Source organism: Pagrus major, chromosome 18 (assembly GCF_040436345.1).
Source record: "Pagrus major chromosome 18, Pma_NU_1.0".
NCBI classification, from domain to species: Eukaryota; Metazoa; Chordata; class Actinopteri; order Spariformes; family Sparidae; genus Pagrus; species Pagrus major.
The window spans coordinates 29474619-29501447 of record NC_133232.1 but is presented as its reverse complement, the minus strand read 5'-3'; the positions used below and the strand labels follow the sequence as shown (position 1 = coordinate 29501447).

Here is a 26829-nt window from a genome sequence, read left to right as displayed (position 1 = left end):
CAAAGAACTTCCAGACTCGACATGTATGTCAAAGCAAATGTCAAATACTAACTGTGTAAAAGAAACTAGAGACCACACCAGCTGCAACACCGTCAACATGTTCTTATTGTGACCCATGAGTACTACATTATTACTGATTACTACATTATGACATTGCTTTCATTTTTGTCTCTACTAAACGCCTGAAAAGTTTCATGAATGCATCTTGCACAGTTGTGACACTATCACATTGACGAGATCTGTCCACAGACAAACAAGACAGGACCACGATGTGGGCCAGGGGGCATAAAGTGTGAGGACGGGGGTTGGAAGGCATGCCCCTACCCCCGCCCCCCTCGCTTTGACTGTGTCCATCCTCTAACTCAGCCTTCATTTTGATCTCATCTTTCCAACTTAGTCCAACGAGTCCAGTCACATAAACCAAAGAGAGTGATTGGTGCGATGTATGATTAATTCATGAAGATGTTGGTTGGCAACTTTATCAAGTGAATACTTACTGACATTATTGCTTAACCCACTAAAGCCTTGAAAGTGCCGCTGGTACTTATCATGATACTGGTGGTACACACGCCAAGTATCACCCGTAACTGTTACCCAAGCACCCGCCAAGGTAAACTCCCAAGGAAACTTGTTGATATTCTTCATCTTGCATGGTTGTGGTGCTAATGCACTGACAAAATCTGCCCCCAGACAGAGAGACAACAATACCAGCTGCACAAGAGTGGATGGGAATGACTGGAATTGGGCTTCAGGGTCGTAAAGAGGGGAGGGCCAATGTGCCCATTCCTACTTCCTCCCTCCCTAATTCTGGCACCCTTGCTTGGAAAACAGCCATCTCTGAACTCAGCCTTCATTTTTTATCTCAACAACACACCTGTAACGTTTAATGACTGTATGATGTTATCGTGCTGACAAATGTCAGACGTATAAAGACTTGGCAAAATACTCAAAACTGCTTCCATGTTAGTTCCTGCTACAGTAGGTGTCTCTAGAACCAAATATTTTGCCCTGATAACACACACACACACACGCACAGACTCACAAAGTGAAAACATAAGCAGTCAACTTCGCTGCTTATCAGACACTTGATGAAAATGAAGACTACGATGCTCGATTAAACCTAGCTGGTAATACACAGTGCGTTGGTACTTTAATGACTGTAATTCAGATGTTTTTAAACCTGTGGTCTATCTTTACATATCTGGAACTGGTCTGGTAGATCACCTCAGCGGACAGCTGTGAAATGGGCTGCAATGGCTGCAACTTAATCCTTGGGGGGCGACTTCACCATCCTGTATATGCTTGTTTTTCCACTGACAAGCTCAAAATAATATTACAAGTGTCTGACAACTGAATGGCATGCATCCCTACAGAGATAACTCTTTGGTTAAAGAGTAAAAATAGCTTTTCCTTCAACCACAAACAGCTGTTATAACGTTCTCTTAAAAGCCACCAAACTCCATTGACACAAACAGAAATTTAACCTCGAATAACACAGGAGATGTTGGTCTACTGCTGCCTCAATCAGTTATTTGTTTGTTAACGTGTGACTTTGGTGTTTTATCCAAAACTAACATGTTAAAAATGATATATGATAGATAATATATAAATAAATATAATAAAAAAATATAATAAAATAGTGTAATAGTTAAAACAGTGCCCAGAGAATATCAGAACTACCCTTAAATGTGATGATGTGTGATGACGGGATGTTTCCACCGCTGCGTTACAGCATGAAATAACACTTGTGATTGCTTGGTGACAGTCAAGAGTTGCTTTATGCACTTTACTTTTACAAAGGTTGCATAAAACACGCACAGTGGACACAGGTACTGATTAAGTGACATGATAGCAACAGTATGAGACAGTAAACAAAATGAGATACGGCAGGTCCTTCTATCCCAACTTTACAGACAGTTTTCCTGTAGATATGTACAGCTATGGATTTTATGCTCCATAGGTTTAATAGAGGGCTTTTACATGCTCAGATGCAGGCTCAGTAATGGAAAGCACACAGTACAGGGGATGAAGGTGAATGGTAAACACTAGCCTCAAGTGAACACTGGAAATTGAAGGACTATATTTTTATAGTCATTAAAAATTCATCTTAAACAAAATCAATGACACCTTAATGCTTTAATCTGTATTTGTACAAGTGTCCGTCACTGGACATACAGGAGGTTGTCCATTCTTATCGCCAAGCTTTTCATTATCCTTCAAAATGGATAGATGAGTAAAGCAGAGCCTGCAACGAGTACTTCCTGCGTCATGTTCCATTTGCTGTGTTGACACAGACATACGTATTGTTACAGCATTGATCGAGTAAATGAAAAGATGGCAGGGCCGTGGCAAAGTCCAGCTGATGTGACTGATCTCCGATCAATCTGTCCTCCTTCCAGATCTCGGATCTAATGCTTGTTCCAGTTCTTCGTACCATTAACATGTTTCGTCTCCGTGTGTCAGTTCCAGTTCCTGGGCAGGTTCTCGAGGATCCTGCGTCGGTGTGAAGGGTTCGTCACTCCTGCAGCGCGTAGATCCTCCTCAGTGATACCACTGTGGGGAGCAGAAAGGGCACAACATTTTTATCTCGACACATCTCGACTCCATCAATTGATTTGGGTTACTCATCAATGTTTCCAGTTACTCATATCACACGTGCTGTATTTTTTATTCTGTTCTGTGGATTCTGGTGTTTTAATTTTGTGAAAGCAGAACCCAAGAGATGTGTTTGGAAAAAAGTCAAAGACGAGGTCGTAGCGGACACTGGTTTTGGTGGTGACAGCTTTAATGAAAAGCCACGTTCCCACCCAGGAGCATAAGAACGGTTATTTTTGCATTCTCATTATCAAAAGTTGTGGACGGTGCCAATAGGCCTACTCCAGCACTTCCTGTTTTGTCATTATCCTTCTGATGAGGTACATAGCACACTTATCCAACACTAAAAGTGGAGTTAAACTAATATAATGATGTCTCAGTGATGATGTCGATGCACAAAAGCCCTTAGTTGCAGTTGCTTTAAATGGCTTCTAGATGTTGGCTCCAAGAAAACTCAAACTGTACTGATGTGACTGGGGCTGATATTGTTAAAAATATTAAATTACAAAACCAGTACCCTTAAAGGTACAGACACCAATAGACTACTTCATTTGATTAACTTCATTTTTCATGTGAATGGAAGCATTCAGTTGCTTAAAATGCCACCACCAACTCCTTGCTGAACTCCATTAAATACACTGCGCTCAACTTCAACGTCTCCAAACCACAGACTGTATGTGTTGCAGCTACAAAAAGTCATTTTTTTTATATCTGGGTATTTTATATCTTCTAGTTTGGGTTAATTTTCTGGCTCTTGTAACTACAAAGACATTTTTTCTGTGTTTGTAGTAAAGCCCATCCCATTATTTGTCTGTCTATGATAGACCTATTGAACTGGTACCCCATGGGCTGAATATGGCCCTTTAATAACCTAATTTTGACCCTATGATCATTTAATTAGTTGGCTAATTAGCCCATTCATTAGTTTTGTCTGCTGCCGAGTAAAAAATATACACATTTTTTTCATTTTTTTCATTAAAAGGGTTTAACCCAGGCTGTATGAGAATCAAACCGACAACCTACTTCTCGATTAAAAAGGTACACTGTGTTTTTTCCCCTACTTTTGTACATATAATGTTTCTTTCCAATGGTGAAAACTAAATAAAACAAAGCAGAAAAAAGTGTATTGTTTTAACACATTTAACTTTACAGGTCAGACTTAGGGAATGTAAATGTCTGGCTCCTCGGCACTTCTAAAATAGTAGTTAAATAGGTCTGCTCTATGAAATGCTGTAATGAGTCAACCTAAGTACTGCTTGTGGAACATGTTATCTACAATCATTTTACCTGAAGTAATCCAGGTCATCCCAGCCATTAAGGCTGAGTCCCAGGGTGTATTTCTGAAGACCCAGTGCACTGAGAAGCTCCCGTACGGTCTCGGGTGCACCTTGAAGGACAGACACCTGCATTGAAATAAAGAAGACCTGTTTATTTTACAAAGAACTTGGAGTCACGTTGTTCAATAACTGTCTTTGAGAGCATTGTCCTACCTCTTTCTCCCAGCTGTAGCCTCTGTCTCCATGCATGGAAGGGCCGTTCCTATAACCTGGCCTGTGATTGGGTATGGATGGGCCTCTCTGCTCTGTAGGGAAGAAATCAACTTCACTGAGGGACTTGGCGATTTGCAGAGCAGTGAGGGAGTTGTCTCCAGTAGGTCCAGGAGGCTGCTGATCCACCATCCAGGGGACGGACACCTTACATTGTGCTATGTGAGTGGGGATGTAGGGGAAGGCAGACGGGGCCTTGGTTTGCCGGACAGGATTGGTCCTTTCTGGGAGAAGCTGATCCCTTCTGGCCTTTTCCCTGATGATTGCCGAGTGATTCATGTACAAGTTTCTCAGGTTCTTCTCAGGCAGTATGGAGTCTTGAACAATATTTTTACCTCTGTATTTGTCTTTGGGTTGTGAAGTCTGTTCCTGGTACTGTGACGGGGCGTTACTTGATGGTTGAGGTATGGGAGGGGGGTTTTTGGCTGGGAAGAGCTGATAAGAGGAGTTGGTTTGGGGTGTAGGAAGGTCATTGGTTGGAGTGTACTGGGGCAAGACAGCTGGAATTTCAATCTCTGTAAAGTCTGACCTGCGACAGGGTCTTCTGTCAAAGCCCTGACGTCCTGAGATCTTTGGGAGCTGCAAGGCCTCATTTCCAGACCAGATCACTTGAGGGTCCCTTCGCTGGGGCAGAGCCTCCTCCACCCTGCGCGCCACTGACACACCTTCAAAGATGAAGTAGGCGGGATTGGTGTAGCTGCTTGGAGTTAGTTTCGGAGGAGCTGCAGACGACCTGCAATGCACATACAAGTCTTGAACTTTCCCACATTGAATTAGTTCTCAGTTCTATTTAAACCTTTTCACTTCCTAATTTGGTATCGGAACCGGCCCTAATAATCAAGTATCGGTTCGGCTCTACTGAAGAAGTCCTCACCTGTTTATTTGGACCCGTGTAGGAGCAGGAGACATGTGCCCCCTCCCAGGATCTTTCTCAAAATGGAACCACTCTGAAAAAAACAGAGCAAAATAACTAAGCATTTCGTAATAAGCGAGGCTTCCTCAAAGTCTGTGCAGTCTGTGAAGGCCAAAGGTTGTGCCACTTTGCAACCACACAGCATAGTTGTGTTTATGTGTGTTGTTGAAGTGCCTGACCTTGTGACACAATACCCATCTGTCCTTTTTCAGTGTCTCAGGATGCATCTGGTCAGTCAATCAGGAGCCAAAAGAGGAAGCGGACGATAGATACCAGCAAGTGTAAAGCCAAGCCAGGGATCATTGAGGAACCAAATAGAGGAAGCAATGTGAGACTGGCAGGAGAGTCAAGGAACGGAGATGAAAGTTTAGCGGGAAGTGATAGTGCAAGCAAGACAGAGGGGAAGAAAGGACCACTTCCGGCTGACCCACCGTAGACTTTCTCTCGCGTTCCTCGTCTGTCTTTGGGCACATGGATCCTGACCCGTCCTCTGATGGAGCCCATCTCTTCACCTCGGTGACTCAGAAATGTCTCAAACTGCTCGGACGCACCATTGAGTGAACGCAGAGCCACACAGCATTCACCTGTAAAAGAGATTAGTACTTAGATCAGGCGGACATCTCACCCTGAGCCGCAACAGAGTGCAGAGTGCAGAGTGCAACGTGTCCATCCAGACAGTTTCAGACACATGTCCTTAGACTTTGACACAAGTTCCTTAGTGTTTGACCTACTGACTGTAGTTCAGCTACATTGGAGGTGAACTGTATTTGATTTGGAGCAAAACTCTTGGGGAGTACTACTGCAGATGTGGAAAAAGTAGCTTAAAGCCTTTTGTGGCTCCAGAGGAAGCTGCATGTAACCTGATAAATTGCCTCCAGTGATGTCACTAGGTGGCTAAATTGCATTGTGGGTAATGTAGGCACTAGAAGAAAAACGCTTGGAATAAAAAAGGTGATGTTGCTTCTTCTGCTGTCTGAGTCCAACAGTGTTAGTGGAGCGCTATGCTTGACCAGTGGACTGCCTTTCAAAACCTGGTGCCTACATTACCCTCAATGCAACTTAGCCACTGAGTGACATTAATGGAGGTGATTTATTAGGTTACACACAGCCGCTTCTGGAGCCACAAAAGGCTTTAAACTACTTTTTTCCACAATGAAACTGCTCACAAATAGTCGTGTCATTTCCAAAGATGGTGCTGCCCAGCTCTTGGATTTGGATACAGACTTTTGGAGCTTGAGCTCAAGCTGAAATCTGCAAACCGTATCAAAAAATAAAATCAAACCATCTGGATAAGTACAGAGCACTTGTGGAAAAATGTAAAGAGATCATGTGATTTTTGGGGTCACTTTAAGGGCACACATTCGTAAAGTAACCAACTGAGAGGGTTAAAGTTAAAGCAATTGGCATTTGGTGTGCCAACTACAAACAAAACTCATTACGTCATAACAATGTTATGTGTTGAAAACTTTGTTGAAGTAAACATGTATGTAACCCTGTGATCCGACCCTCTCACTGAAGCTGCATAGTGCAGAAACAAGTGATAGGGGGGTGGAGTGGCTGAGACAGAGACACCATTCACCCAGTTACAAGACACTGTGCCATGAAAATGATTTTGAAGCTGTTATCTTAAGGTGAAAAAAGTTACCTAATGTTGCTTTAAGTGCACACATTAGCAAAGTAACCAGCTGAGGAGGATGTCAGGAATGGAGTTAATTAGACAAACTTAATTTGCACTGTGACCCACCATATGACTCAAACCCATCACATGACTTGACAGACAACAGCAGGTGCTGATCCTGAAGAAACTCCATGTCAGACATGATTGGAAGAAGCTGTGACAGAAAAAACAAATGACGAGTTAACAACTTGACTTCAGAAACAAACAATCATTTCAGCCATTTCAGCCTCTAACCTTCGGCAGTTGTTTGAAAGACCAGCCCAGTTTGAGAAAGCCGGGAACGTCACAGCTCTGTGAGTCATTTTCACTCGAGCGTCGTGTCTCTGCCAAGAAAGACATGAATGCATTTTAGCCGCTGTGCTGCGTAATACTTTATATAAAATGTCTTTCTGAGGTGATGTCATACCTTCAAGGCATGATGAGTGGAATTCAATGAAGAACTTTGCCTTGCTTGCAGTCTTCACAATGGCCTCGATGCCTTCAAGCTCTATCCAGGCCTTCTCCATGCTTGAATTTAGATCTGTGCCAGTAAAACACATAACAGTACTGTTCACTTGATGAAGGGATTTAGTCATATTCTGTCTGTTTGTGTCCACAACAATGACGGCACCTGTTTTGGAGCTGTACTGTGACGTCACTCCCACATCGAAGGTGGCAAAAACAGGTGAGTGATCGCTTGTGAAGATGTCATCTGTGCAACCTGGAGAGACAAATCCACCACTTCACTTTATTATTATAATTGCAATGAGAACACTAAATAGCTCATATGTGCTGGGGCTAAAATGATCTCGCAGCACTGTGAGGCAGATGAGCTGTCAGCCGTATTTTGCAAGACGTGACAAAAGAGTGATTTAGCAGACAAAAAGCAGCTTTGGTGCTGCCAAGTTAGTTATGTTTTGTTCCTGAGGTTAGTCAGAAACAGAAGCTCGGGCTGAGAGGAAATGACTCTGTTTCTTTATGGACCACAGACCAGGATGTAGGGGTTGACCGTTATTCGTTTTGAGGGTTGCTCTCATTTTAAAGTGGTACAGATGAAAAAAACTACTTCAGATATCTAATTTGAGAATGCTGCATCAAAAACCTGTGGCCTAAGCATCCCCCCTTTTTTTACGGTTTGTTTATGCTGTATTTAACTTCTACTTAAAGCTTACCATATGCAGTGCAAACGACGTGCGTCTCTGGGTAGGACTTCCACAGAATCCTGTCACACCACGATGGGACATTGACTCGCACCTGTAGAGACAGATTCAGGTACAAATCAAGAACACACTATATGTTTCTTTGTCCTCAAATGAACTTGCCACATTATACAAACTGTATGTAACGAAGGGGGCCTTCATTCCTGTTATGCCAGGCGTTCCCTTTTTAGACTGTGGGTTAATTCTTTACCTCCTATTTTTAGCAGTCATGGCAGCAGCTGTCAAAGCCAATTACAGGCCCCTTAAATGGGATTTAGTTGCACATAAAAATATCTTAACTGTATATTTAGAACGCCTCTGGGGTCTTTTCTTTGTTGTTTCACTTTGCTGGTCTAAAATGCAATAAATCTACAGGCTGAAAATATGATTGGTTTTATTTATGAGGTTGCTGTTTGTGTCTTTTTTATCCTTTTTTCTTCCTTTATATGTCAATTACCTTGGTTATATGTCCCAGGAAACTCCCTGCTGAGGAGGCAAACTCCTTTTCCCTCATCCTCCATTAAATCTTTTCTTAAAACTCACTTTTATCGTTTGGCCTTTTTCTTAACTGTTGGTACTTTTTTGTTATTTTTATCTTGTTCATATCTCAAGTGCTAGGTTTTATTGGGTTTAATATATGTTTTTATTGTAAAACACTGTAACCTTGCTTTTATATAAATACATTATTATTAGTAGTATTGCTATGGTGCCTTACATATTTAAAAATAAAGTCATTGCATTGTAAAATGTCATTCAGAGTAACGATTAAAACACAAAAGAGGTCAAAGAGGTACCTTCATGTGAGTCTACAGCTGCAATATTGATTTTCTAAGGCTGTACTTAACATCACCAATCCCTCTTTAGTATACACTGTCCAGAAAACATGCATGTCTGGACCAAATTCTGTGGCAATCCATCCTCTAGTTGTTGGAGATTTCAGTCTGGATCAAAGTGTCGGACCAACCAACATACTGGCACTGCGTCCCTGAGAACCTCTAGTACGGCTACAAACCTCCTGACATTTTTTGGCAGCTACTCAGAGGGGCAGATATTGTTTTAATTGCAGCCATGCATCCTTTGTCCGGCACATGAAAGAATGTTTTACCGACACATCATCCTGTTTTTCTGAGGTGCTTTTGTGCAACATAAATGACTCACTCCTGAAGTCTTGTACTTTTGCCATAGGTAGCAGTCCCTGGAGCCCCGTTCATACCGATAGGTGGGTGGAAATGCAATCTTCTCTTCCTCTTAACCATGACAAAGAGAGAAAGAGCACAGAGTGAGGTACGCAAAAATATAGAGTCAAATCATGATGAAATTCTCCTGTATTCATCTTATTATCATTTATTTTGTAAAAAAAAAAAAATATGGTAACCATGAGAGGCAAGTTCTCTACTGTGTTTAAGAATTAAGAAAAAATGAAAAAAAGCCAGAATAACATTTTTTAAACTCCTTACTTTTTTTTAACAGGTTAAACAATTCGTGGAAAACAGGTGGGAAGGTGAAAAAAAAAAAAGTTTGTTGTTGTAATACTTGTTTCGGCCAAAAGAGGGTGAAGTGCACCTCACGTTACTATGGATCCCACTAATTTTCTTGGCATGATCCCTCCAGGTCTAATTGATTGCCTTCGTTGGGTAAGAATATCAGGGTAAGCCAATCAGAGAGAGTAGGTCAGGTCAAGAAAAGCAGTGGGATCCATAATAATGCTGTGGTTTTGTCGTGGAAACAGTATTGTAACAACAAACACTTTTTCGCATATGAAAAAAAAATAATGATCCTGGAAAAACTTGTTTCTCCACCTGAAAAAAAAAGTTCCCTCCTATTGAAAAATAAAAAAAGAAGTTTGAAAGATTACCCTGGCAGAAGCTTTTTGTTAATGTGTTGTTTAGTCATAAATACAGGAGAGAAAAACATACAACAGACTTAGAAAATGGATCATCAGGATTTTTTGTCTCACAGGGCTTCCGTACAAACTGGCATCGAAGTGCTTTTACAATAACCATCTGACATTTATAGCTTTCACTATAGAACAAAGGCCAACAGCAAACTGAAACTCACTGAAATTGAGAAAGGCCTTCCTCTTGTGTCTCTCTCGGGTCAGCTGGTCTGCACACATGAGCTCCTCAAACTCCCTCTTAGACACATGTTTCAGGATGTCCTGGAGTCAGGAAGAAGCAGTAACGTCAACGTCTTGGACTTCTCAATTGACTATTATTTAATTGACATTAAATTTATGGTCTGACCTGCACGTCCAAGTCAAGTCTATAATTGAGGTCTCCACACCAGAAGAGGTGGGTGAAGCGTAGGCTGATGTCAAAGGCACCGAGCTGCTTTTCACCCAGAGAGAGCAGTCGGAGGATGTCCACAAAGTTCTGGTTCCTCCTGAACATGATGTACATTACAATAAGACAATAAGACAATAAACAAGACAATAAAGCTGTTTTTTCTGTTCTTCATTGTTATTTTCGTTCATTGTTGTTACAATCACTGTTTCGAGTGGCTGCTTGTCTATGCCTTGTTTTATTGTCAGTACTCATGAGTCATTCATGAGAGTGTTGTGTTGTTTTTATTCAAACTGAACCAAGGACAAGGGCGGCTAGAAGTCCCATTTACATTGCATCAGTAGCATTTTATTTTGATGTAACAATGCCGTCCCTACGTCGTCCCTGTCAAATAAACCTTTAGTTTAATTAATAATTAATTTTAATACTGTGTGGCAATGAAAAAGGAGCACACATACACTTATACACACACCATACCTCAGGACTTTCTCACTTCCAGAGGTCAGGTGGCAGTTAACAAACCCAAAAGATGTTCCACTGAAGAGGAATGAGACACCAACAGCCCCCTTGTTACCTGAAACAACAGAGACACTCAACCTCACACCTCCAGATTATTAAAAACACATTTCTGCTCTTGTCGTCCATGCACTTATATTTCTGGCTGTCAGCCACGACTTGATGAGATCATGCAGGGCAGCTTACCCAAAGTGTTCCCCAGGCCGGTCCTCACACTGGCTGTGTTCACATGGCTGATGCGACTCTCGTGCTCCGGCTTCACAAACACAGCCAGCCTCATATTCCAGAGGGATTGTACTGCCACCTACAGGACGACACTTCACTTTACAATAGATGACAAAAACAGTTTTCAACCAGGCAAAGAACACTTAATTACAGATTTCCTGATTGATTTGACCCATTTCTATAAAGTAACAGATGCACTTTTACAGCGAGATGAAGCGTCGTTGTCATTTCAGATCATATATTTATAAAAACAAATATATCAAAACGTTAGTCTATCATTAAGGTGATATTTTTAGATGCATTTCCACAAGCGTGTTTATTACAAAATATCAGAAACTCTCACAGACCTTTCTTATAATCTGTGATGATGCTGAAACATTTTCCTGCAACCAAAAAATGTGAGTTCCCTCACACTTTACATATGTGTTTTGTTCAGCGTTGTACACGAGGCTGAATGGCCTTTGAAATGAAGAAGAAAGAGTTTTTCATCTATTCACACACACAGTGCTATAAAATGGATGAATCACGGTTATACAATGATGTTAAAATACAAGTGTAGTGAGACTAAAATGCCAAGGTTGACCCTACGATTACAAAGTACACTTTCAGCAATATGAGTCGTGCTTTATATAGTTTTTTATTTAAATACCTTTAATTGACACTCAGCTAGTCCATCAAATACAAAACTTGTCTTGCAACCACAAAGAAGTGATCTTGTGACTCTATTTCTCATCAACCTTTTACATTTTTGCCAAGCGAGGGGCAATATAATGTACATAGTTTCTTATTTTGTGAAAAATAGAAGAACACTAATATTGGATTATGTAGTATAAGGTTATTCAAAGGTTGTCATTTGTTTGAAAAATTGTGAATCTGTTAACAACCAACAACCAACAAACTACCTAACAGACAATGGTGAACAATGAAAACGTATAATTATATATATATATTTTAAGAGTTAAGGTCATGCATTAGTTGTTTTAACAATATGCATCTTGGTTGGGAGAAATGTGTCTAATCAAAGCAGATACTGACTGGGAATGGCTTCACTCATATCTGATCTTGAAATAAAATGTACAATGTTATCCCACCAGAAAACAACTGCTTTACTCCACTGATTTAGCAAACTTGTCACTCTTTCTTCTTATGGGCAGTGCATGCTATTTAGACATAAATAATCAGCTGACTTTGGAAAAAGCCTAAAAAGGAGAATTACCTGTTTGAAGTCAATGTGAGTGTAGCTGCGAAGGGTTGCTTTGATATGTTCTGTCCACTCTCTCTCCCCCTGAGGGTTTTCCTGAGTGCCCAGAGCGTAGATGTCATGAGGGAGCAAGGCGGTCGACTCATCAGGGGTGTGTCCCAAACCGCAGCAGGTCACCCACGTCTGCAGGCTGCGAGGAGGAGGGGAACCACCTGTGTACACAAAACAACATTTAATAATAATAAAAAAAATCTAATTCAGCACAAGAGACACACTTCAAAGTTACGGTTACCCATATTCCAGGTGCCAACAAATACAGAGACCACGTCAGGTTCGCTCAGCTGAGAGTGCCTGGTTTTCATCAGCTGGAGGAGTTGGCAGAAGGCATCACGTTTCTGAGAGACACAGAGTCACTCGGTGAATTATGGGGAAGAAAACAGAGGATTCCAGTTTATAATAAAACACATCGTCTTGCCTTCTTACCCGTGCACTCTCAAACGTCATCTCCCGCGGTGTGCTGTGGTGGCTGTCAACAACCAGGCATACCTTGGCGGGACTGCTCTGGAACTTGACAATCTGAAGGACTGATATATAAGAAACATGCCAGCAGACAGTTACAGTGTTGTAAAACACATATCCAAATGTCATACATGAGGAAAAGTAAAGAAACTGTGTTAAAATGTTACTTTGGTAAAAGTGAAAGTCAGCCAAACAAACAGTAAATGAGTAAAAGTCTCAAAGTATTTGATATTAAGAATCAAAAGTAATTTTCTGGCAATAATTGTACTCGAGTATCAAAATTGAACACGTATGAATATACTGTATAAAATGCATCAACCAATCATCCTGCTGGCTGATTATCGGATCCCATATTCAGCATTTTTATGACTAATGGAGTCAGTGTGTTTTTTTTAATTTGATTGTGGGTAAAATAAATGAATCAAAATGTGCTGCTTTGGTTCTGATGCAGCATGCAATCTGCAAAGTAACTAGTAACTAAAGTAGTGGAGTGAAAAGTACAATATTTGCCTCCAAAATGTAGAAAGAGTGCGAGTATAAAGTAACAGAGAATGAAAATACTCAAGTAAGTACAAGTACCTCAAAACTGTACTTCAGGAAATGTTACATTGCATCACTGGACAGTTATAAAATCTATTTGCGAGCAAGAGCGATGTTACAATGTTACAATAGTGAATGTAAGTATATATTTTCTTACTTCTGTCATGTGAGACCCTCTCTATACCAAACGAACCAGCCTTCCTGTCGAAGAGCAGCACTCCCGTGTCCACATCAACAGAAACAGTCTGCCTGCCGTACCTCACCATCTTCACCTGGAGACACAAAGCAAAACAACTCTTTACATAGAAACAGATCAGTTGTATGATTTGTCTTATTTTGTATCATATCTTTAAACAAATAACCGAACAACGGGCCTTTTACAGACGTTTTTTAGTGCATTTTTCAACCTGATTTACCTGGAAGGAGTGGACCGGCAGCTGTCTGTCGTGGTTCTTTACAGGTGTTACACTGGAGGGTGTCGGTTCCGGAGGGGGCGGGTTAGGCTGCACTGCCAGATTGTGGTTGGTCACCGCATCTTGTAACGCTTTTAATACCTTTATGAGCAGATAATTATTGCAGTGTCACAATATAACAGTGTCGTCCTTCACAAACAAGACTGGTGTGTTTGAGTACTGACTGCGAGAACTGTGAGATTTATTTTTGTCCTGTTAGTAATGTAGAAGCATAACAACAGAATAGGTGACAACAAGTGCTGTCAAGTTGTTTGTTCAAGAACTATAACTCTCTCCTGAGCTTTAATCTTTAACACAATACTGACCGTATGACCTGTAAGTAATCATGAAGCTAGAAATCACTGCTTTATCATTATTATTATTAAGCCACGAATAGATAACTGTGTGCGTACACAAACCTTTTTCTCCAATGAAGAAAGGAGGCTGACCAAAGCTGAAATCTTACACAACAGGCTGTCAATCTCCATCTCCGGGCCCTTGATTGAAACATACCAGACAAAAGGTGCAATGAGTTCATTTACATGCAGCTCTGTCCTCCTCAGTACTGTGTTACCACATCGTACTGCATGTTTTTTTATTGTACCTGAGCCTTGGTGTTTGTTAAAGAGCAGCTGGGATGGTCGAAGACCTTGGCCAGGGTTTCCAGACTTGAGAGGGTCAGATCGATCTCACTGTAGATCACATCAATACACAACTTTTGATTAATGAGCATACATCAGTTTACACAATATGCTCTGATAATGCAGTATAAAGTTGCTCCTAGTTTTCACGTTCGGTTTATCATTAACAATAAAAAGACACCTACCTGTTCAGGCCTTGGCAGGCAGTGCCCAGAGTACGCTTGAGGTGACAAAGAGTTGTTGCCCCTTTATGCACGTTCTCAATGTCGAGAGGGAGCTCACTGAAGAGGTAGTCATTGAGTAGACCGATCACCTCACCCGCAGTGCTGTAAACAGGATAAAAATATATTTATATGTCATGAACTGTGCATTTTTCTACTCTCTGGAGGTAACTAAGGTTTGTTGACAGCTGAGAAATAAAGCAGAACAAGAGCAGTAGTTCTGCTAACAGCAGATGGCAACGCTGTTTATTAATAGGCCAGAAATAAAAAAGTTCAAAGAGCAAACAGTGTTTCACATGCGGCTTTCTCTATGCTTGATTGCAAACAGGTGCATATTTAAATAGGATAGTGATCAGCAGCAGAGATTCGCAGAGAGCATTACAGATGGCTATCACTACAAATCAATAAGAATACTGTCACACAGGAAAGAAAGAAATAAAAAGGAAAGCTATACATGCACAGCATAGATAGGCACTATGTAAGGAACATCTTTGAAAGAGAAACAGATAATCAAACCTGGATGTGTTCAGCTCCTGCAACTTATCCAGGAATACAGTGTGAGGGGCTGGTTTTGCTGGTGCTCCTGTGAAAGGCACCGTGTTGACAGAGGCTGGAACTGGAGACGGCTTCTCATCATCTGTGCACATATTCAACAAAAATATCATTAATAATAAGTCATGAATATTGCAGCGCTGAGGGCTGACTGACCGAGGGAAATACTGTACTTTTTACTCCACTACATTTATTTGATCACAAATTTTAATACCTCCCCTGTCCGGTGAACATGATGGATCACTAAACATGGTGATTTTTTCTCCTACTTCCTAAAAACCCTTTTGGATTAGCTGAAAATGCTTCATCACAAAGCTGAAAACAGGGCTGTTTTTTCAAAGCTCATGAAAAACTGACTTTATAGAGATGCATAGTTCTCACAAACGTATGATGATCTTACAGACTTATGCTGCAGTGCTGCAGATAAAACTACCCAACAGTATATAAAGAAGGTAAAATGAGCTTAACCTTAAACATCTACAGCAGTAAAACACAACACGCACATTAAAGCAGCTGTGATATTAATCCAAAAACATCCAATATAATAATTAAATAAGCATTTTACTGCAGAATGAGCACTTTTACTTTTATACTTTAAGTACATTTTACTGATAATACTCACATACTTTTACATAAGCAAGTAAGTTAGTTGAATTTAAGACTTTCACTTGTAATGGAGTATTTTCACAGTGTGGTATTTGTACTTTTATTTCAGCAATAAATCTCAATACGTCTTCCATCACTGCACAAATGCACAATGTAGTGTATCGTATGTAGATGTATCTAACTTTTGGGTGACAGCTAGAGGGCCCACCTGAGCTCTCATCCCCAGTGTCCGTATCACGGGGAACAGCGAAGAGCAGAGGAGTGACCAGGCCCTTGTGGGGATGCTGGTACCCCAACACCAGGTCCTCGAGTGTCCGGAAGCAGTTCACCTGCACGCCCTGTGTTGTCTGGCGAGACACAAACACACGATAGCGGTCATTCAGTATATATACTGTTTAAATAGTCTGATAGTCCGTCATTGCTGCACACATAAACTGGAGAGATGAAAGAAACTATAATTAAATGTAGATAATAAGACATGTAACACGCTGATGTTGCATTCAGGAACACATTTTTTTTTAGAAAACATAAGTTCAAATCAATTAAGCTCTTTTTTTCCCTTTTGACATCCTTGCTTTGAGTAATACAAAGTGAATACAAAGCAGAGAAGTTGTGGCCTACAGAGCCAAGGCCTCACTAAGTTCCATTTAAATGCAACTTCACTGCCTTGTTCATTCTTAACCTCCTTTACAAAACCGAGATGATAAAGCTCTTTCACAAAAGCTCTTTGAAAAAGCCCTGGAAAGACCTCTTGTGCTATAATTCAATGTCTAAATCTTGTATTGCACGCATTAAATTGAACATAAAGTGAAATAACTACCCAGTCCTGACTTGTGTACTTTATGTGGTTGTGTGTGGATGTTTCAGCACAGCGCTCCCACCCCCCACCTCTCACCCCTCACCCCTCACCCCTCACCCCTCACCGCCTCCTTTCCACATCTTACTCGGCAGAACAAAACAGAAGCACTTATTTGCATGTAGAAAAAAAAAACGCACACAGATGATTTGCTGTGATAAAATGCGTCCCCAGGGGGGATTTAGAAAGGAAAGTGACATCATAGACAGCTACTTCCTGGCAGCAGTTGACTGTAGTTTAACATTCCCAGTTAGTCTAAAAAGCCCACCCACCCAATAAAAGAAAAAAAGGATGTTTTTACTTGCATACGTTAACACATTTAAGCCACAAGAAAAGGAACGTCTACTCTCAAACTTTCCACAGAAACCTGCACAGATACACTTCAGTGGCACTCAAAGCAGTACAGGCAAAAATGAAGCTTAAAAAAACACACATGCTGTGCACAGGTGTTGTACATACACACACAATGCTACCAGTCCCATGCACAAAATAACCACGACACACATTAGACCACAATACTGACCAGGCTCTTTTCCTGTACCCTCCTTTTTAGGCTTTTGCTTTTATTTTGCGGTGAAAGAGCCCGTTTTTGGCTCGAGCTACACGTCCATTTTGCCAGGAAGTCTTCAAATAGTATTTTTTGTACCACAAGGATCTCTTGAAAAGCAATTAAAAAGAAATGACGAGGAATAAGAGACAGTGAGGGACAAAGTAGGGCCCGAAATATCTCCACAGCCATCTTGGAAAAACAAAAAGGCAAGCATGCGACTTGTGAGTTAGTGGAGCAAAAAAAAAAAAAAATCCAGTGAGGGAAAATACGTACTGGAGGTTTATACTGATGGCAGTGGAAAAACAACTGAAATAGAAGCAGAGCTTGAAAGCAGAGGATTTTTTTCCCAAGTCAAAGGCTTGAAAAGGACTGCCAGACAATCATTATTAAACTGGTTATTGGACTTTAATATGCAGACATAGTTGAGAAAGCCACAGTTGATTTGCGGTCTAGGCCCTGAAAATGTTTACTCCTCTCACTCTTTCGCTTTGCCTCACCCACAGTGTGTGTGTGGGTGTGTGTGTGTGTTGCAAACTTTGTGCTTGTGTGTATTTTTATCGCCTAATAATTAGATCATTTGCTGACTAAATGGCCCCCTGCTCCGGGTATCAAAAACAGACACATACCATCACTGGCTTTAACTCTGCCACATCCAACAGGCTCATTATGTGTAATACAAACACCCTCATACACACACATAACAAATACGCACACCCATTGGTCAATGACCTAGTGTGTGGGTTGAGTAGGAATCTCTGAGACATAAAAACAATTTCTCCTCTGTGCTGCTGAGCCTATGCTGCAAGCATGCGGCCACATGGCAGAGATGCCATTCAGACAACAAGGCTGCTGCAGTCGTCACAGAGCCCGTACAGAGAGGAAGCACAAACATGTTCCTGTTCTCCTTAGAACAGGCAATAACAAACCATTGTTTGATCCCTCTGTTTTTCTCTCTGCGTGAACAGTTTGTGCCAAGGTTTCAGGCATCTATTGTGTTTCTCCTTCTTCCTCTTCCTGGTCAGTTCAGTGTCACGTGGCGACGGACGCTCACCTGAACTGCTAGAAGGCCGTCTGCATCGGGTAGGATACGGTAGGTGTGAACATGACGTTGGAACCTGTGGAAACCAAAATGAACAACGTCGTAAACAGCATTGCAAATTAAGACGACACGCTTCTGAGCAAACATTCAAAGGGAAAATGTACTGAAATGTATTGCTGAAATAAGGACCAGATGTTTAGCTGTCGTTAAAGACACTGTAACTTTCTTAACAAGGCGCCAGTTGTTTTTACAAATCTCTAATGACGTGGCTCTTTTTTTAGTTAGACACTTAGATCATCATCTCCATCAGTTTTCCGGCGGTACGTAAAGCTGAATGGCAGTTTGTGTCGGTCGGCTACTGTACATCAAATGAACAAAGGGGAACCGTGACAGCACAATGACCACATACAACTGTGTGGAGAAATTTAATAAAACTAAAAAAGGGGATGACATATTGAGAAAAGAACGAGGGGAAAGAGGGAGCACTATGAACGGCCGGGCTCAGCTTTCAGGAATGTATCTGGCTCGGGCTGATGAGCAGTCAGCGTAGTGCGGTCGCCGGAGCTCCCGCCCTCTTTCAGGGGCCCCAGGGAAGAAAGAGGGGTAAGAGGGGAAACAGGGAGTCCTGGGCCAGGGTTTGACTGGCAGAGGTGGACTGTGTTCGGACAGGACAGTCTGATGAGGGTGTATGTGTGAGGCTGGCGCAGCCCGTATGCAGCCAGTCTTCAGCTGGCAGATGATGGTGAAAGTGATGGATGTGAAGGGAGGGAGTGAAGCTGCTGAATCAATTCACAGATGGGGACATTCTGCAGAAATGTTGAGTTTATGAATAGTTTCCAATCTTATAGGCCAAAATCTAAAAGTTTCACAAGATTAGGTATCTAGATCTACATAAAGTGGAACCATTTTCGGCTTCTCCTCACAAAGGGCAGCATTCACTGCTTCAAGACATCCTGAGTGAATCATTCATGAAATATTTTCAAGGAGGTGGAACACATAAGATTAGACATTTCAAATAAAATCGAATAGCCTCTATAAAAACGATTCCTGGGGAGTCGTACTCCCTTGCATTTTTCTTTTCTTCCGAGTTTGGATCTACACAGATTTACTGACAAGAGCTGTATACATTCACAGCACCAGCTCGCAGGTGCCATGTACAGAACGTACCATATAAGACAGTAGTTCTCAACCTTTTTCACATCAAGGACCCCTAAACTGACTCAAATTAGACCAAGGGACCCCCTTTTGAAAGGTATTTGTCCCAGGATCCACCACCTGACACAAGAATTTTGCTTTTCGATTTTTTTTATTACAGAAAGTGTCTGAAACCTACGATCGAAATAGTCACATTCTGTCTGTCTAACCTCATATGTTATATACGGATGGAATAATAGTGAAAATAAATGATTTCCCTTTTTGTTAGTGACGTCCTGGAACCCCCTCGAGAGTCCCTGAGGGTCCCCGGATCCCACTTTGAGAACCATTTAAGTTTGAAGTGCCTCAGATTGGCAATTATGTGTGACTGTGATAAGATAAACTGTCTGTCCACTGGGTGAACGTGTGTGTGTGTGTATGTGTGTGTGTGTGTGTGTGTGTGTGTGTGTGTGTGTGTGTGTGTGTGTCTACTCACAGCAGGCACAGTGCATAGGCTCCTGGCACAGACTCGCTATCTCTCACTAGGTAGCTGCCATCCCTCCCCGCCCGTGCCAGCAAGTCCTCTGCGTGCACACGGCTGATGTCACGATGATACCATGCTGCCGTCGCCATGGCAATCACTGCTTCGAGATATGTTAAAAATAATCCACATGAGGTGATGAACTTAAAGCAAGTTTGTTGTGTCAGACTTGCTCAGATGGCGCTCCGCTGACGGCCGGAGTGTGTCGAGCGCTCCACTGCAGTGTTTAGAGCTTTCCCATGATCCTTTTCTTCATGATTAAAGTGTCAAACAGACAACCGCACACCTTGTCTGTATCAGCTAGCACTTCCTGGGTCCTTGTTGGTTCCTTCTGGGTCACACATCCTGTTGCATAAAAGAAAGAAACATCCAGCTGATCGTGAGATGGGTCCACTCCAACAACAACACGAGCTCCAGTCCACTTTTCTGATAGTAGACAGAGCCCGTGTCAGTCTTTGGTTGCAAGTTGCTGCACCCAGGTGGGTGTGTTGCTCCAACAAACACAGACCATCACAGCGGTGCGAGGGAGGGAAGGGGGTGAAGGAAAAACAGCGAGAGGTGCTGCTCAGTCTGAATGAAGCAGCCACCCCTGAGGCAATGATGGTGCCTCTAGCTTAACCACAAACACAAGCCCTCCTCTTGTCCCAAAACAAAAACCCCACATGCAAACAACAGGAAAAGAAGAACCAAGAATGGCAAAACAAACAAATCAAGCCACACACACGGCGCCCACACACGCACGCACACAGCAGAGACAGAAACATACCAGATGGAACTCAGTCAGCACTAAAACCAGACAGGCATGCAACAGAAACCAGACTAATTCAAATGATTTCCCAGCTCTGTTGCCATATAAGGGAATAGGAACACCCTCCAAAAACTTCAGCTGATGACTGCAGTTGTCTTTGCTTCTTCCAGGCCCAGATTCCATCTAGAGTGTGTCTGCTTGGATGTGGGCTACTCCGGGGGTCTCGCTTTTCATGCTGGATGTCTCTCTGCTGGCGTGTGTGTCTTGTCGGTGGCGTCCCGTCCGTCACTGGCCGTGGCCTCCAGCGGTTTCTTCAGAGCGCTGTCAGAGCAGAGGGAGGGAGCAGAGAGGCGAGAGGACAACCCTCGTTAGAGCCCAGGGCAGACAGAGGAAGTGACTCGACATTCCAGATGGCGGACATAGCCAGGAGAATTCTTGCAAGGGGCTCAACTTCACCACCAGTGTGTAAAACAGCAGACTGTTTCCTTTTTCTCTCTCCCTCCCTCTCAGTCCCCTCCCCTGTCTTCTTCCTCCCTCAGCCTCTTTCCTCAAATTCCCAAACAGAAAACACAGATTTCCACACACAGGTGGGCTGATCCTCAGTTTCTTCCTTGTTTTTTTATCATCTTAATCTTCACACTTTTCATCCTCTGGCTGACTTACTCTTTCCTGTCCATACCCTTTTTTGTTTTTTTTTCCTCCCCTTAACTTCCCTTCCTCTCTTTGCTCACTCCTTCCCTTTCAGCAAAAAAAAAGGCAGCCTCCATATGGTTATGATCATGCTTCACTCTCTTATTTTTGCTCTCCTAGAACATCGCCCATTATCCAGCCCTCCTACTTCCCTCCTTCTCCATTAGCTGGAGCGTACAACTCTGTGGGAAGCTGTTCGGTCCCATATTTGCTGCTCTGCCTCTCACTACTCAGCAGAAATGCGCCGACCACCGACCGCAGCCCCCATAAAGCAAACAAACGCAAGTCCGACCCGATCTGATGACATACAAACCCTCAATCTGTAATCACTTCTTCCTCATATTGATTTGAGCTCTCTCTACATCACATAACTGAAGGATATACAGCAGGATGCCATTGTTCAGCTAAATACTTACATCCACATGCTCACAATGACAATGAAAACATGTTTACCCCGCTTAGTTTACTGTTATCTTTGCTAACTGGCTCTAAACACAATGTACAGCTGAGGCTGATGGTGATATTATTAGTTTTGCTGAACCATAATATTGGACAAATGAATATTTTGACCTGATGATGGCACTAAATGAACGTTTTAAGGGATCGTCAAAGTGATTACGATTCATTCTGACGGGAACATGAATGTGTGCACCAAATTTTATGATAAGTCATCCAATAGTTGATGAGACATTTCCTCTCAAAACCTCAAATGTCAACCATATGGTGGTGTTAGAGGGAAAAGTCAGAAGATTACCAAAAGCAGTAGGATTAATCCTCTGGGAAGCATGAACTTAGGCTGTCCTAAATACTTTCACAACATCCAAGTCAGTATTCGATTTCTGCGGGAGATGTTGCTTCGGCATGAACAGGCGGAAAACCATCCTCACAGCATTACTTCTCTGTTTGCACAAATACAGTCCCATGAGAACTGTAACTGTGAGTGCAACCTTGACGCTCCTATGCAATCACAGGAGGGACTGGGGAGACGGGGGCTGATGTCCTGACCTTGTCTCTAATTAACTCATTATTAGCAAAGTATCCAAGCAAATGATGACCACAAGATTAGGGAAAATATTATTGTTTGCGTCGCCACTGGCTGTCAGAGTTTAAAAAGCATTCACAGGTAATTCTCACTGAAGCTTCGAAGGATTGATCCTCTGGGGACACTGGAGGTCTCTCCGATAGCTGTCAAGACATCTTACCAAAGAGCAAAAATGTCAACATGGTGGCGCTAGAGGTAAAGTCAAGGTCATCAATGTTAGGATTCCTTCTCGGGACCGCGAACATCTGTATCCAGTTTACTGTCAGTATGGTGAGATACTCGAGTATGGACCAAAGTGGGAGACTGACCAACCACAAGACATCCAAAGAGCCATGCTGTCTCTTCTCTCTCTTCTCCATCCAGTTCTACCAAATGCTGCTCTGCTTATGCAGACATTGGATTGGAAAGGACACTGAGACAGACACTGACACTGCGAGCTCCGCCTGCTCGCTTTCATTTTCGGCGCCTGTCGGATCGGATGTTGAATTTAATTAGCATTGTTTTATTTAAACGAGTCAGACAGAAGCTTGCAGAGCTGTAGTTTGCCGAGTACCTCCGTGGAAATGCATGTTAGTCTATATTATGTAATCAAGGCCAGGCAGCAAGCCAGGCCTTGATTACATAATGTAGTAAGGGTTCTAGGACGGTAGTAAAAGTAAGGTTGCTTACTTAAAATCAAGTAATGCTTAGTTAATCCATGACTCGTGGTAATTTAATGCAGATTGTAGCATGAATTCCTGTTGCTCACCGTTAAGAAATGATGATGTTATGACTTTTGTGATTAGTTCACAGTTAACAGATCAGTTCAGGAATGTTAATTCACAGATACATCATAAAAAAAATTATATGCAACCAAATGAGCTGGATTACAGCTACATAAAAGTTTATTTTAGACCCATGTATTTGCTCAGTCTCTCTGTTTTCTTCTTTTCACAAACTGGTTGTCAGATGCAAACGTTACATAAAAGGGCATTCACAGCTACTGCAATCAATATGAAACAAATATATAACCAATAATAACTCAGGTTGGTTGTTAGAAGACCATCTCAAAAGCTCTCAATAGCCTATTAGTTGATTATTCCGTGCAACCCTATGACATAATAAACATAAAGACAGTTCCCTAAGTAAACTTTAATGCAATTAATGCAACAAATTCATGCTACATTCTGCTTTAATTCAAGACTTAGATCATCATGAGTCAAGCATTAGTTAACCATTACTTAAGTAGAGGATTTCTACCCTTAGTGTTGACAAGTCTTCTTCTCAGGAAACTAAAAAGACGTTTTTAAAAGAACAATATAATTCCCCAGTAAGTCACTCCATGAATAATCTTATCTTTGCAACTAATGTCAAAAACAAACTGTTAAAGTTACGGCATCAGCTGCTAAAAATACAATCCCCTAAGGTCACCTGGGAGTCGAAGACCATAATCAACAGAGCGCTATAAGCTCCCTGTACCTGACAAAACATTCAGGCTAAGTTCCTACTCAGTGTGTGTGTTTTACATTCAAATCAGTGGTGCGTAGGCTACTATAGTGCAGCACAGCGACAAATCTTTGTAATACACTGACAGCACATCACACTGATTGGCTCAGAATCTAAAAGTGTTCGCTCCTTTTGGCATCCGACGCTGTACGACTGCCTTCAATTCAGCAGCTTGCCAGAGACTGGGTTGTTAAGAAGACGTAATACCGTGGCGCTCTAATGCACTGAGACTACTCAGCAGTCCCATCAAGGGACAATGTTAACCGTCTATTTGGAGTGCTTGCCAAAAGTGGCACCAGATTATCTGTAAGGGGCTTACGCGACTGTAACTTCACACAGACAAAACTGAAGGAAGAGAGCTCAAGATAGAAAAGGTCAACATAAGCAGGGCAGAAAATAAGATTACTCTAGTTGTTTTCAGCGTCTTTATCCTGGATATTATTTAGTGGTATACGGAAATACAATTCCATGTAACGGTGTAAAGAAAAACACTTACACAACACCTATAGAAACTGTACATCGCGGCGACGCATCTGAAAATGCCAGCGATCAGAGTGAATAAAAGACGGGGAGTTACATTTATATCCTAACAGACGTCTCGCTTTGATTCATCGGGCCATTGTCCAAGAGCTGAACTGCGACAGGATAATCTAATCACAGGGAGATAGTTTAGTTACCTTTCATTCATTCACTTAACACAGTAAATAAATGGCTAACAATTACACTGACATTAAACCTGTCTCTACCCCTAACAGGCCTGTGAACACATGCATGAACACAGCCAGCTGCTTGGAGAGCTGCCGGCATTGCCTTTGAACACAAGACAAATGCCTCACATTCATTTTCTCTTCATCAGAAGTGGCCAAACTTTTCCCCTTCGAACGCCAAAACTGAAACTTAATGGTGGGCCACTGGCCAAAAGCAAACACCCATTGTGTTGTGTTGTGTTGTGTTGTGTTGTGTTGTGTTGTGTTGTATTGTAAAATGACATTTGGTGAGTCAAATTAAACTTGCCCACAGGCCCTACTGTGGGGAGCCCCTCATCCGCTGAGAGCCCAAATAGGTCAAAAGGAAGTAGCTGTATCTTCATGCAAATGGCCAATAAAACTAAACACCATTATCATAAAAGTCACACAACTAATTTTATCTCAAGAAATGTGACATATGAGTCACACAACTTAATTGTATTTGAACATGTGTGTTTTTAAAAAGCGGTTTTAAACGCACCGGTTCTAGTTCTGCTCCTAGAGTCTCAGTTAGCGTTCGTCGACATCCCTCCTCGCTCTCTTGACATATCGTCTGATGTTTCACCTGGAAGTTAAAGCAACAACGAGCGAATACAACGCAGTATTACCTTGAATAAAGCGACATTTTTCTGGGATAATGTGAGCGCACAACTAAACAAAATACATAACAAAGGTCTATTCATTTTAGACGACTGAATGTGGAAATGTTAAATGTGTTTTTTTTTCCAAAGTAACTAAAATTCCAGTCCAGGCAATAGTTTGTCTGACCATTTTCTACCCAAAAACGTGGCTGTGATTTTGTTGTTACATAAAAGCCTCATGTTTCACATAAAGGAGCCTCTTCTCCCACACATCACCATTCTTCCAAAAATAATTGTTTGCTTGGATTTCTTACATTGACATCTGGTACACTACAGCAAGTCTCAGACGCGCTTGTTCTGGATTTACTGCAGATCCAAACATGTAAGAAGTGAAGCTGCAGGTCATGTGTAGAGATAAACGGCCTAACTTTGTGTTTTGAATGTAAAACTCCTGGCTGATGGTGCACTGTGTCGTCCGGGCAGCTTTAAAGAGATCCCAAACCCCCGTCCCACTATGACAGTTGAACGGAGGCCAGCACAAACATCCACAAATCTAATTCATTATCCCGAACTGCCAAGGTGTGGCAATCCAGGAGAGAAGCGAGAAAATCCTCCAGCAAGCCACCGTACGGATTTACATCTATGGTTGTGTCTTGACCTTTTAAAAAGGTCACCGCCAATTAATGTGATTCTCTCGGAGGACCTGAAAGCTGCAGTTTAATGAGGCAACAAAACAGTTTCAGGGAGTTTTTTTAAGTCAAATATTACAAAAGTTATGGCCTGAAAATATCTGTGCAATTCAACACCACAAGGTAGCTTACATTAACATAGCAGGGTCACTTAGATTTCTGTAAACCTGCCATGAGCACAGATTGCATAAAGCTCGGTAGGGGAGCCATCTGTCGTCCTGGCTACCATAACAACCAAAATCCAACTAATACCGCTCTCCTGTCTAAGCTATAAGAAAGGAAGTCCTTGAACATTTCACACGTCGTCCATTCACACAGTCTTATTGAGGCTCTGGTAGTATCTCACAGCTCCCACAAAAGAGCTTAAATAATTATTTGCTACAGTATTTAATTTAAGTTTTTTTTTATAATCACAGACTTCAGAAAACGTTTCCCTCAAGATCTACACGTGACGTGCATTAGTAGACTCATTTAATTCATGATGATGTTGTTGTTCCTGCACTAACTACAGGAAAACATGGAGGACTGCATGTGCAAAATGTTGAGAATACAATATTAAGCACAGAAATAAGAGCTGGATCCAAAAAGGGGCCCGTTATCTCCTCTACATATACATCCCACCTCCATAACTGCCAACCCGTCTGAGCTTCTCTTTCTGAAAACAACATTATTTTTACACACCCTGTGGTGTAGCGTCTTAATGCATTAATTAGATTTTCTCCAAAACAGCCTTCTTTGACTTGCTGGGTAAGCTGAGGGGAGGGCTCTGAGGTTGGGAGGTCATCGTATAAAAGCAAACGGCTGGCAGTGATTGGCACTCTCACACACTTACACGGTGACGGATTACAGACGCCAGCAGAGGAGACTCACCGACAGGACCGAGGGCACGGTAAGTGAGCGGTTTCTCTTTTGCTGATCAGTGGAAATAAACTTGAATGACGATAACTCAGGATAATGATGTAACAGTTTTTGCAAAGACGGGAATTTCAATTACTTCAATCAGTTGTAAATACAGAAAGAAACTATTTCTACTGGGAAGTTATTCAGACAGTCATGAGTGGA

General features: G+C 41.9%; 1 protein-coding gene across 1 annotated transcript; it reads right to left on the bottom strand.

The window, feature by feature from the left end:
- Positions 1–1759: 1759 nt before the first annotated feature.
- On the bottom strand, positions 1760–20769 carry inppl1b (inositol polyphosphate phosphatase-like 1b). Its single transcript, XM_073486297.1, has 27 exons — positions 19742–20769; positions 18124–18187; positions 15875–16013; positions 15025–15145; positions 14473–14613; positions 14251–14338; positions 14066–14143; positions 13611–13748; positions 13352–13466; positions 12619–12719; positions 12428–12530; positions 12151–12347; positions 10896–11013; positions 10671–10767; positions 10155–10293; positions 9970–10069; positions 9070–9158; positions 7885–7966; positions 7344–7433; positions 7140–7253; positions 6968–7056; positions 6800–6887; positions 5487–5639; positions 5017–5089; positions 4086–4875; positions 3883–3998; positions 1760–2553 (listed from the first exon to the last, which is right to left on the bottom strand). Exons 1-27 carry the CDS (start codon positions 19876–19878, stop codon positions 2460–2462), a joined length of 3654 nt encoding a protein of 1217 aa, XP_073342398.1. The 5' UTR covers positions 19879–20769; the 3' UTR covers positions 1760–2459.
- Positions 20770–26829: the final 6060 nt, after the last annotated feature.

Bases quoted from the DNA above. Each gene is read 5' to 3' on its own strand.
- inppl1b (XM_073486297.1), bottom strand. From the start codon at position 19,878: ATGGCGACGGCAGCATGGTATCATCGTGACATCAGCCGTGTGCACGCA. The intron at 7,967-9,069 runs GTGAGTCATTTA...CTGTCTCTACAG, and splicing joins AAAAGTACAAGACTTCAGGA to GTGCGAGTCAATGTCCCATC. The intron at 4,876-5,016 runs GTGAGGACTTCT...TGTGCATTGCAG, and splicing joins ACACGGGTCCAAATAAACAG to GTCGTCTGCAGCTCCTCCGA.